The 12,500-nt window shown below is 38.0% G+C and overlaps 2 protein-coding genes across 2 annotated transcripts in view; one reads left to right on the forward strand and one right to left on the reverse strand.

Moving 5' to 3' along the window:
• Window positions 1–9,377, forward strand: part of LOC138976315 (E3 ubiquitin-protein ligase Midline-1-like) — a 25,048-nt gene extending 15,671 nt beyond the window's left edge. The window contains exons 3-5 of the mRNA XM_070349165.1: window positions 214–369; window positions 1,876–2,055; window positions 2,864–9,377. Coding sequence (XP_070205266.1) covers window positions 214–369; window positions 1,876–2,055; window positions 2,864–3,070 — 543 coding nt within the window. The 3' untranslated portion in view covers window positions 3,071–9,377. The remainder of the gene's footprint in view (window positions 1–213; window positions 370–1,875; window positions 2,056–2,863) is intronic.
• A 2,004-nt stretch (window positions 9,378–11,381) lies between these two features.
• Window positions 11,382–12,266, reverse strand: LOC138977239 (probable ATP-dependent RNA helicase ddx42). Its single transcript, XM_070350145.1, has one exon. The coding sequence runs from the start codon at window positions 12,264–12,266 to the stop codon at window positions 11,382–11,384; it is 885 nt and encodes a 294-aa protein (XP_070206246.1).
• Between the last annotated feature and the right edge of the window lie 234 nt (window positions 12,267–12,500).

Raw genomic sequence — 12,500 nt, forward strand, 5'->3', positions numbered from 1 at the left:
GTGTGTGTGTGTGTGTGTGTGTGTATGTGTAAGTGTGTGTGTGCGTTTGTGTGTGTGTTGGTGTGCGTGTGGGTGTGTGTGCGTGTATGTGTGTGCGTGTTTGTGTGTGTGTGTGTGTGTGTGTATATGTGTGTGTGTGTGTGTGTGTGTGTGTGTGTTTATTAGATTTCTAAGAAGTTGATTTGTGTATCTGTTTGTTTGTTCTGCGTGCAGGTTCGAATTGACAGGGCAAAAGGAACATCATTTGAAAATTTCCCCTGCGGCATAGTGAAGTCTCTCCCTGACAACTTAAGTTTGCCGGAAACCACCCTAAATGGGTGGTCTCAAGCCATTGTGTTCAGCCACTCGGTGTTGCAGTTTGGCTCTAAGGTACAGAAAGCTACTGCATGCTACCAACCATCCATTCAGTTAACCACTCGCTCGCTGCCTCACTGACTTACCCACTTACTCACTCATTCACTCATTCACGCACTCACTCTCTCACTCATCCACTTACTCACTCACTCACATATCACTGACTCACTTACTTACTTTCTCACTCACTTACTTACTCACTCACTTACTCACTCACGCACTCATTCACTCACTCATTCATGCACTCACTCTCTCATGCACTCACTCACTAAGTCTGACCTTTACATGGGTAGTATGCATAAGGAGAAACCCTGAACGTAATGCCTGTCTTACACTGTGCCGAATGTCCTTGCGAATATGAACATGTTGTATTCGGCAAAAAGAAGAGACGAATGTACAGGAACAAATATTGCAAATTCGAAGCCTTACCGATAATTGCTAATGCATACAAATCCATAATTATACGAATGTCTTGCAGATGGATTACGAACGTTGCGAGAGTCCTTGCGAGTGTTGCGAGTGCTTGCAAATATTTTACGAATAAAGCGATTATGCAATTCGCATTGTTCGTAATACTGCTCTTACACTGTGCCGAATTTCCCTTGCGAATAGAATTCGCCAATAATTTGTAATGATCGGGACATGGTCGCAAGACATTCGTAAATGTTCTTAACCATTCGCCACCATTCGTCTCTTGTTGCGAATATTAGCAACATGCTCATATTAATATACGCAAGGAAGGCATATTCTTTACTTTTTCGCAACCTACTCGTAATAGCTATAAGTATTCGCAAACCATTCGTGATCATCGTAAAGGTATTTGTAGCGCTCGCAAGGCATTCGCAATGATCGGTACACATTCGCAAGCACTCGTAAGACATTCGCAAGAAATGTGTACATGAACATGTACAAACAAAAAAGACGAATGGACAGAAAAAATAGTGACCATTCGAAGCCTTACGAATCCTTTCGAATGTCTTACGAATCATTGCGAGTGCTTGCCAATATGTCTACCGATCATTGCGAATACATACGGATCCATATTCGCAAGGATATTCGGCACAGTGCAGGCATAACGAATGTTTGCGAATGCCTTGCAAGCGTTACGAATACATTGCGATGATTACGAAGGTCTTTCGAATACTTACGAGTACGTTGCAAAAAGGTTAAGAATATGACTTCCTTGCGAATATTAGGAACATGTTGCTATGTTCGAAACAAGAGACGAATGGTGGCGAATGGTTAAGAACATTTACGAATGTCTTGCGACCATGTCCCAATCATTGCGAATTATTGGAAAATTCTATTCGCAAGGGCAATTCGGCACAGTGTAAGAGTAGCATAAATGTTTCATGCTGGTGTCTATGTGGTGGCCATGAGATGTGCCAGGATAGTCCATGATTGTCAAACAAGCTGTGTGTCTGGTCTCTGTAGTCCCTAACAAAGCTATGTAATTCCTGCTATAAGATGATTTATTATTTCAGGAACATAGGTGGTTCCATTTAATGTATTTTTCAACAGAAAGGCAGCGGAATTGACAACACACAGCAGATCCTGAGGGAAGGAACCCGTGTAGGATTTGTCCGCGACGCCGGTGGAGTTCTGTATCTGTATATTGACGGGGAGAAGCAGGACATTTACGCTCGCAACGTTCCCAAAGAGTGCTACGTGTTTTTTGAGCTGATGCGCAAATATAAAAAGGTGTGTTCATTATATTATTTTACTCTACCCCGAAAGCGGCGTATGGCTGCCTAGGCGTGGTCACGGACCTGTGACGTCATACCCAAATATTACTCAGATTCCAGAAACACATTTTTGAGCAGAAGAAAGACTGATCTTCAAATACACGTATATTTCTGACCAAAAAACTGCTGTTTAAGATCTGGGCTATACCACTGAAAAAATATCCTTAGCTTTTTGTGCCCAGTGTACTTCGAAGAACTGGCCGCATTGAGCTTTAGTACTGAGTTTTCGGTAAACAGACATCACGAAGTCGACTTCAGGCTCAATTATGTACGACCTTAAAGGACGCTCACATAGTGGGGTTCCGCGACACAAAGGTCAATGTCGTTAGTATTGGGAAATCAGGGAGATGAATGCTTGCATTCGCTAGAAAAAGGACCACTACTTGACACCTTCGACAGCAATGCAATCATCTTCCGAGAGTAGGTTCTATTGAATCGGCAAGTCTTGCAAGAAAACGTTAAATAGAAATAGAACGAGCTGTGAATAGATGGACCGTCGGCATGAGAGCACGCTACAAGGAACGGGAGGTTGCGGGGTGAAACAATGGCAAGTGATTCAAGAGAGAGAGAGAGTTGTTTCCCTTTCTTGTCATGCTTCCTGGATACGCTATGTGTCAAATGTGTGTGTGTGTGTGTGTGTCTGTGTGTGTGTGCGTGTTTGCGTGCGTGCGTGCGTGCGTGCGTGCGTGCGTGCGTGCGTGAGCGTGCGTGCACGAGCCCCGATGAAGGTACTATAAGCATACTCTTGTTCATTCTTTCGACAGGTGACGGCGCTTCCTGTGACACTGGTGAACAAGGCAGTGGCAGGGTTTCGGCGTCCGCTCTTTGACATCCCCTTCCCTCACCTACTTGCACCCTTTCCAAACCAGGACGTCCCTTTTCCTCTGCGGACCGCAAAGTGCTACACCTCACTATCTACGAGCACACCAACACCCCGGCCGCAAACTTCGTCTCGCCCCTCTCCATCGTAGATGTTTCAGAGATAACTTTGTTTAAAGCACACCAAAACCCGGGCCGCAAACTTCGTCTCGCCCCTCTCCATCGTAGATGTTTTAGAGATAAATGTGTTTAAAGCACACCAACACCCCGGCCGCAAACTTCGTCTCGCCCCTCTCCATCGTAGATGTTTCAGAGATAACTTTGTTTAAAGCACACCAACACCCTGGCCGCAAACTTCGTCTCGCCCCTCTCCATCGTAGATGTTTTAGAGATAACTGTGTTTAAAGCACACCGACTCTCCGGCCGCAAACTTCGTCTCGCTTCTTTCCTTCGTAGTTGTTTCACAGGCAACTTTCTTTAAAAAAAGAAGAGAAACAAGTCGCGTGAAGCGAAATTAATACAGTCAGTCAATCTTTCAAACTCACATATTGATACTGAACGAACTGTATTTTACGAAGACAATACTTTGCCTATTACCGCGACCCAGACTGAAAGCGCTGACATATTCACGTGGAAAACGTGATTGCTTGAAGTGACAATCCGCTATAGCTCAGTGGCATACAGCGCATCAAAGGAAAGCGCGCTTTTCTTCATTCTTTTTATTTTTCTGAACTTGTTGTGAATCCAAACATAACATATCCATATGTTTTTGGAATACGAAAAACATAACGAATAAGATGAAATCTTTTTTGGATCGGTTTCTAAAATATTAGTTTTAGTTGATTTTGTTGTGTTACACTCGCCGGTTTAAGAACAGAAACACGAATAGCGTCCAATGACTCACTGGCAAACGACCGGATTTGATTGAATGTGGGCTCTCCTGGACCTCCATTTTGAACTGAAGGGGCGGTAGAGATCAAGGTAGCAAGCACTGTGGTTGTGCTTAATGAATCGAAATAAAAAAAAGTAAAAAAATGGTAAGTTATTTGAACATTTTATTTGCGACAAAACAAAAAGTAAAATGTACGATACTTCGACCAAGTTGTCTTTTAAGTAGATTACCTCCCCATAAGTTCATCATCTGTACCATACGTGTTTGTCTGTCTGTCTCCTTATTAAAAGATCACTGGGTCGAAGAAACGTAAATGTAACGTTATATTTTGTTATTAATTCAACGTTCCAATAACCTGCCATATTTTTTTTAATTCTGAATTGTGGAATGTTAGCAGTGTAGCTGTTGTTTTTATTTCTTAATGACACGATTATTTTGTTATGCTGAATTGTATTCAGTTGATGATCTTTTATTATTGCTGATAATAACAGGACGAAATCATCCATAGTGGGGTAACCTTCCTACAACAAAAGTAAAGTGACTGCTAGCTTCGTTTCCAATTTGAAATAGTTTAATGTCGAAATTTGACGCAAGCATTACACGTGGTTGGAACACTGCTGATATTGTTGTTTTGTGTGTTTCTTAAATCATTAATGTATTATTTGGTTTAGTTGGGTTGTTTGGTTTCACTACTAACACATGCATTCATTCGCAAACGCACAATTGTTTTTGTGTGTGTTATTCTTCAATGTGATATGCTCAGAGGTGTAATGCAAGGAACATATGTGTTTCCTTGCCTGCGAATAACTCGTTTTATCTTTCATGTATTTAGGTTTAAAGGCACAGTAAGCCTCCCGTAAACCACCAGATATACTGTCAGGCTTTTACACACAGTACAAACACCCTTCCATTTGAACGCTCACCGAACGGGAACACCCTAGGTGCCCTACGTAAAGAGCGAGCAATTTTCAAAGAATTAATTTTGCGGATTGTCTCCTCACACAATCGGACCGTGGTGCGTTTTGGCGCTGGACCTAACTGTTAAAATCTGAATAATAAATTGACAGCTTGTTACACAAACATTCTTAAATCATAAAATCGTTCGTTTTTCATCAAGACAAGATCTGTACAATTCGAAGTTTTGAAAGTTTGAAAAAAGAAAAGCCCGGAAGCAGGGTCACGCAAGGTCGTGGTTCTCGTAGCAGACGACGGTTTTAAGCCTATCGCCAGTTCCTCTGAACAGTCAAAAGCCATCGCTGTCCAGAGTTCTTGTGAACCACAGCCGTTTGTTTCGTGCATAGTCAGAGGTACACAATAACGTGCAATTGCAGACAAGCTCACAACGAATTACCAACTGACGACTACATTGTGAAAAAGGGTAACTGGATCACACGGGTTCACGATGGCTCAGGGGTAAGATAAACCACGCAAACATAAATTCTTTGGAAATTGCTCGCTCTTTACGAAGGGCACCTAGGATGTTCTCAAGCGGTGAGAACTCAGAACTCAGAACTCAGAACTCAGAACTCATTTAATTGTCATAAAAACACAGTAAAGGGTTTATCAGACACGAAGTGGATATTTGTAAAGACAAGAAGAAATATCGTCCATGGAGCAGTGATTACAACATTGTTATGTATCTGTAGTTATGTCATTATTGCGTATAATCATGCAGTTGTATACAAATTCAGCAAGTTGTTGCTGTATCGATACGTCTTGCATCGTCATCAGCTGACTCGGATTTCGAGCATTAACACGTGCATGTTCCATAAGCTGCAAGCGTAGATCATGACATCGTGTACAACTATCCAGGAAATGGTAAGTGTTTAAATGAAAGGGAGTTTGTACTGTGTGTAAAAGCCTGACAGTATCTGTGATGGTTTACGGGAGGCTTACTGTGCCTTTAACAAAGGAAATCCACACGCAAGTAAAGTGAGGACTGGGTGGCCGAGTGGTAACGCACTTGCGCTCGGAAGCGAGAGGTTGCGAGTTTGACCCGGGATCAGGGCGTTAGCAATTTTCTCCCCCTTTTCCTAACCTAGGTTGTGGGTTCAAGTGCTAGTCTTTCGGATGAGACGAAAAACCGAGGTCCCTTCGTGTGCACTACATTGGGGTGTGCACGTTAAAGATCCCACGATTGACAAAAGGGTCTTTCCTGGCAACATTGTATAGGCATAGATAAAAATGTCCACAAAAATACCCGTGTGACTTGGAATAATAGGCCGTGAAAAGTAGGATATGCGCCGAAATGGCTGCGATCTGCTGGCCGATGTGAATGCGTGATGTATTGTGTAAAAAATTTCCATCTCACACGGCATAAATAAATCCCTGCGCCTTGAATATGTGCGCGATATAAATTGCATAAAATAACAATAAAAAAATAAATCCATGCGCTTAGAACTGTACCCACGGAATACGCGCGAAATAAGCCTCATATTGATTGATTGATTAAATACAGCACCCTTTGTTCACGTGACATGTATGTGACTATCCCCCAAATTCGATTTATTCAAAAACGCACAGAGCGGTGCTGCTGATCCCGTGGATTGTGATGATAAATGGTATTTTGACTTTGAAATTAGCTTCAACTCAAAATAGTTATTTTCTTATTCAAGGGACGTAACCGCTCGGTGCGTTTTCTAATAAGTCGAATTTGGGGTAACATCGATCAAATTACATCACAAATCTTCTTCAGTTGCAAGATCTTGCCATGATTTTCTCCCTCAATATAATTGTTCTGCTTGAAATTGGCGGAGAAACATTCAGTCTGAAGATAATTGTAACTGTCACGTGAGTATAGGGTGCTGTATTTACTGGCGTGTAGGAAATCAAATCAACCGTTTTCAGATGTTGGTATCATACAGTTGATACTCAATGCTTCCTTTAATGTTGTCTCCCGATCTGCCGAATACGGGGTTGGATGGATGTTTTTGTTGTTGCTGTTTGTTGCTTGCTTTGTAAACGCCCTTACTTCTTCTTCTTTGTTCATGGGCTTAGACTCTCACGTTCACTCATGTTTTCAGCACGAGTGGATTATTACGTGTACGACTGTTTTTACCCCGCTATTCAGGCAGCATACGCCGATTTCGGGGGAGGCATGCTGGGTATTTTCGTGTTTCTATAACCCACCGAACTCTGACATGGATTACAGGATCTTTTCCGTGCGCACTTAGTCTTGTGATTGCGTTTACACACGAAGGGGGTTAAGTCACTAGCAGGCCTGCACATAAGTTGACCTGGGAGATCGGAAAAATCTCCACTGTTAACCCACCAGGCGGCAGCGACCGGGATTCGAACTCACGACCTCCCGACGTCTTACCACCATGCCACTGCGCCCGTTCTGAACGCCCCTACAACCGACATGGTTGTTAGGGACAGATGCACGTTTGTTTGCTTTCTCAGTTCACACGGTAATCTTTGTGTTGAATTAATAACTTATGTTATATATAAACAAATATATTGTTTGTATTCTTGCTTGATTGTGTGTTCATGCGTTTGTTTTTTCGCTGCTTGCCATCTTTAAAAGCTCAAACATAACAACATAAACTAAGTGTTAATCTTCCTGCAATGTCCAACTGTTGTGTATCTTGGTTTTGTTTCACTATTTAGAGCCACCAATCAAGGTGGTATAGTTTTATGTTGTCAATGATTAAACTTTATTTCATAAATTCATATTTACATTCAGTCAAACCGTGTGAATAGAATAGAATAGAATAGAATAGAATAGAATTTATTGTCATCAACCCTTAAGGATATTGACACAAGTTGTACAATAACTGAATGGATAAATAATGTACAAATTATTTCATTCAATATTGAAACAATTAAAAACAAAGGCTCCAAGCAATTTTTGAATTTTTTCGTCTTTTTTAAATAACAGATCGCTTGGTTTCCTTAAGTCACAGTTTGATACTTCTTCTTCTACTAACTTTTTTCTAATATTGTTAAATTTCTTGCAATTGTCTAGAAAATGTAGCTCATCTTCAATTACATTACATGTATTACAGAGGCGATTCTCTCGCAATATTCCTCTATGACGCCCAGTCTCAATTTTTAAAGAATGTGTGCTTGTTCTTAATTTTGCTAGAGCTTTTCTATGATTTATATTTGAAATATAAATTAAATAGGCTTGTATTGTGTATCGTTCTGTAATTAGTGAATAAAACTCAAGTCTTGAACATTTTTCAGATTTTTTGTTTTTCCAAAATAAAACGTATTCATTCATAATTTTTTGTTGTATAGCAAATTGTAATTTATTAGCATTAAATGTAAATTGGTTTTTCCAAACATGCTCAAATCCTACAAGTGATAATAATTGTTTAATAAATTGCAACCATGGACTTGTTTTAGAGCTAGATATCATCAAACTGTATAAATGATGTAATAAAGACTGTTGATTTGAATCTAAGATATGTCCCCAAAATCCTATGACTTGTGATATCATCTTTATATAGTGGAAATCTTCCCAACTCTCCTAAAACTGGAAGCCACATTGCTTTCTTGTGTACTCCTAAAATAAATCTACAAAATTGTATATGTGTAGATTCACTTGGACATTTATTTGATAAGCAATTCTCAAAAACTGAATGAAGATTTGAGATATCTTTCTTGTTAGTAAAATTATATGGAAACCAAACCTCAGCTCCATATGTTAAAATTGGATGTACTAACATGTCAAATAGATGTAGTATAGTTTCTGTCTGAACATTTTCATTTATAAATGCTTTACGAAGATAATACGCTGCTTTGTTACCTTGCTTATTCAAATGATCTTGCGTTAAATCAAAATTACCATTTTTATGAAATATTACGCCCAGATATTTATATTGATCTGTTACTTGTATTATGTCCTCACCACATTTGAATGTATTACTTATCTTGGTTTCTGTACGACAAAAAGGTATAATCTTAGTTTTTTCCGTGTTAATTATTAGTCCCCATTGTTGGCAGTAGTTGTATAAGAAATCTAGTTTGTTTTGTAGTCCTTTCTTGGTTTTCGATAAAAGAACTAAATCATCTGCATATAAAAGACATGATAATCTATCAGATGTATTTTCATGAATGAAAGGAGAGTCCTTATCTGGTAGTCCATTAGTAATATCATTGATGAAAATATTGAAAAGAGTAGGACTTAGCGTATTTCCTTGATGAACTCCTTTTTTGATAACAATTTCTTTTGAATATTCTCCTTGAATTCGTGTACATATTTTTGAATTATTGTACATATTTTTGATTATTTGGTAACATTTTCCCTTAATGCCATTCTTGTATAATTTGAGCAAAAGTGCATCGTGCCAGACGTTGTCAAACGCTTTTTGGAAATCTACAAAGCAACCATAAAGTCTACCGTTTTTAGTTTTTATGATATCATCAACAATGTTTTTTAGAATGAAAATTTGGTCTGTGGTTCTATAGTTTTTACGAAATCCTGCTTGTTCTCTTAATAAGATGTCATTTTTTTCTAAAAACGAAGATATTCTTGAATTAATGATTTTACAAAACAATTTTCCGAGGTTATTAGTGAGAGTTATTCCTCGATAGTTACTTGGATTAAATGGATCCCCTTTTTTTATGAATTGGAATGCTGATGCCATTTTTCCATTCTTCTGGATATAAACCAGTTGAAAAGATCAAATTGAATATTTTTACAAGTATTTGAATAGTGCAATTTAAACTTGATTTGATAAGTTCATTGATTATTTTATCTTTTCCTGGTGACTTTTTATTTTTCAATGATTTGCATGCATTTCTAATTTCTTCTTCTGTTATATCCTTATCTAAGGTAGGTATCGAATGTTTTTCAGGAATTTTATTCAATTCTGAGATAATTTCTTGCCGTCTTACTTCTGCAACTTTAGTTTCTGTCCCTATAAGGTTTTTCAAATGATTTATCCATTTCATAGGATTAATTTTAGCAACATTGTTTGCCTTTACTTCTCCAATTGTTTTTAATTCCTTTAACGTTTTCCATACCGAGTTTGGATCTTTATCAAAGTCTTCATTTAGTTTACTTACTAGCTGGTTTCTGTAGAGTCGCTTTTTTTTCTTTAAGGTTGATTTGTATTTCTTTCTTGTTGCATAATATTTTTGACAAATATTTTTATTATAAGGATGTCTATTCAACGAATTTAATAGTGATTTCATTTCTTTTCTTAATGAGAAGCAATCATTGTCGAACCATTTCTTCAGCTTCTTCTTTTTTCTTATTCTATTAGTTTTAGTTTTTGTACCTAATGCTTGTTTTGCTGCAGTAGTTAATGTCAGAGACAATTTGTTTGTGATGTTATTGATACACTTTGATTTATTGGATATTTCAATTACTTGGTTTGTTTTTTCAATGTCATCACCTATTTCCAATAGAAGAGCCTTTATGTTTTGAGTATTCAAAACTAATTGAAGCTTTTCGTGAGAATTCTGGTCCCATTTATGTATTTGCTCAATTAATTTCGTTTTAGTTGAATATTTATTATATCTTTGTCTGATTTGCTCTGTATCTTTGTTTTCATTTAGTTTGATTGGAAGACTAATTTTCATTTCTATTGAACAATGGTCTGAGTAAACTGTTAGCTTATTGACCTTCATATATATGACATGTTTAAATAAGACCTTTGAACATATGATATAATCAACTGTACTACAACCGTTGTATGTAAAGCAGGTATAATTACCATGTACATCGCCTAATGTCCTTCCATTCAAAATATAAAGATTGTTGTTTATGCATGCATTTACTAACCGTCTTCCTTGCTTTAGAATCACTTTGTCATATGATTGGCGATTACGGAAATTGTCAAAACAATAATTATCTGGTAAAGGGTATCTGTTGTTGTCACTATCACATTGTATGAAATCACATATTTCTCCAGTTCTTGAATTCATGTCTCCACATAATATGATGGAACCTTTTGTAGATAATTCTTCAATGTCACTTTCCAGTTGATGCCATATGTCATTGGTGAAGTCTTTACCAAAAGATGAGTGTTCTGGGGGAATATAAATACATCCAATGAATACGTCTTGTCCCATAAATTCATTCTTTACATGAAGCCATATAATGTTACTATCACTTCTAGGTAAAATCTTTATTTTATGTTTTATGTAATCTTTTATGAAAACGCTAATTCCACCAGAAGCGCTTACAGCATTATTTCTTTTCCTTCTAATGAAGTGACAATTTTTTAAGAAACCAGATAGGTATATATCTTTTTTGCTATCTTCATCTAAATGCGTTTCTTGTACAAATATTATATCATGTTCAATTAAATGTTGAGTTACTTTTTCTTCAGTAAATTTATTTATGGTATAACCATCTATTTCTTCTTTATATCCCTTTAAATTCCAAGACATAATCTTAATCAGAACACCGTCTTGCTCACTATAATAATTAGATTTTTGCTCGTTGTATGTAACCATAGTATTATTATTATTATTATTTTCAATGTTTATTGTGATAAGATGAAGATTTAAATTAAAATGAAACATATATCCACAGTTTGTGTTTTGTTTTCATCATTTTCATCTTTTCCGTCATCATTGTTGCTCTTTCTATAGAGTCATTTGTTTTTGTTTCTTTAGTTGTAGTATCCATCATCCACGTAGTACTCGTTTCTTCCGTAGTATTCGTTGTACTCACGGTCGTTGATTTCTCCGTCATATCCACGTTCGTCGATTTCTCTGTCATATCCACAGTAGTCAATTTCTCTGTTATACCCACGGTCGTCGATTTCTCTCTCATATCCACGGTCGTCGATTTCTCTGTCATGTCCATGGTCGTCGATTTCTCGCTCGTATCCACCTTCATCAGTTTCTCTGTCGAATCCATGATACTCGTACTTGTTTCTGTTGTCATGTTCTTGGTACTCATTGAACTGGTATCTTTGGTTCTGACTGGTTCTTCTTCTGTATCCGTTGTATTTATTGTAGTTGTTTATTCTGGCTTCTCCGCTGGACAGATTGTTCTCATTTCTTCTGGTGCTATTATTGTTGTTGCCTTCTCCGATGAATCTGTAGTATCCATTGTTGAAGTTGCCTCTGTTGTATCGATTGCTTTTGTAGCCTCGTCTTTGGTTGTACCTATCTCGTTCATCGTGGTTGTTTCTTCTGGCTTCTCCACTGGGTAGGTTGTTCTCGTTTCTTCTGAAGTTATCATTGTTATTGCTTTCTCTGTTGAATCTGTTGTATCTGTTGTCTCTGTTATGCCCGTTGTTGTAGCTGCCTCTGTTGTATCCGTTGTTGAAGTTTCCTTTGTTGTTTTTGTTGTTTTTGTAGTTTCGTCTTTGATTGTACCAATCTCTCTCATCGTTTCTTCTTTCCGTTCTGTAGTGGTCTTTACGTTCGTCATCATGGTAGTTGTGTTCGTTGATGATTCTCTTTTCACGGTTGTTTTTTTTGGTTTGAATTTTTTGCCAGAGCACTTTTTCTAAATGTTGACCCAGATTCCTTGCCAAAACTCCCATGCCCCTCTTCGTCGGGTGTATTCCGTCTGGCTTTATTTGCACTGCATTGTCATTGCAGACGAAAGAGGTATTTCTTTTTTCCCTGAAGGTGTCAAAATTCAAGGCGTTGTATACTTCTCTTCTTGCCTCGATGTCATCAAACTTTGTTGGCGCTAATTTGTTTATGACCACATGCGTTGAAGGATACTTTTTGTTTGCCTCATTCACAAATGTTTTGAGTTGGTTGCAAGCTTC

The sequence above is a fragment of the Littorina saxatilis genome, linkage group LG9 (genome assembly GCF_037325665.1).
Source record: "Littorina saxatilis isolate snail1 linkage group LG9, US_GU_Lsax_2.0, whole genome shotgun sequence".
Lineage (NCBI taxonomy): Eukaryota > Metazoa > Mollusca > Gastropoda > Littorinimorpha > Littorinidae > Littorina > Littorina saxatilis.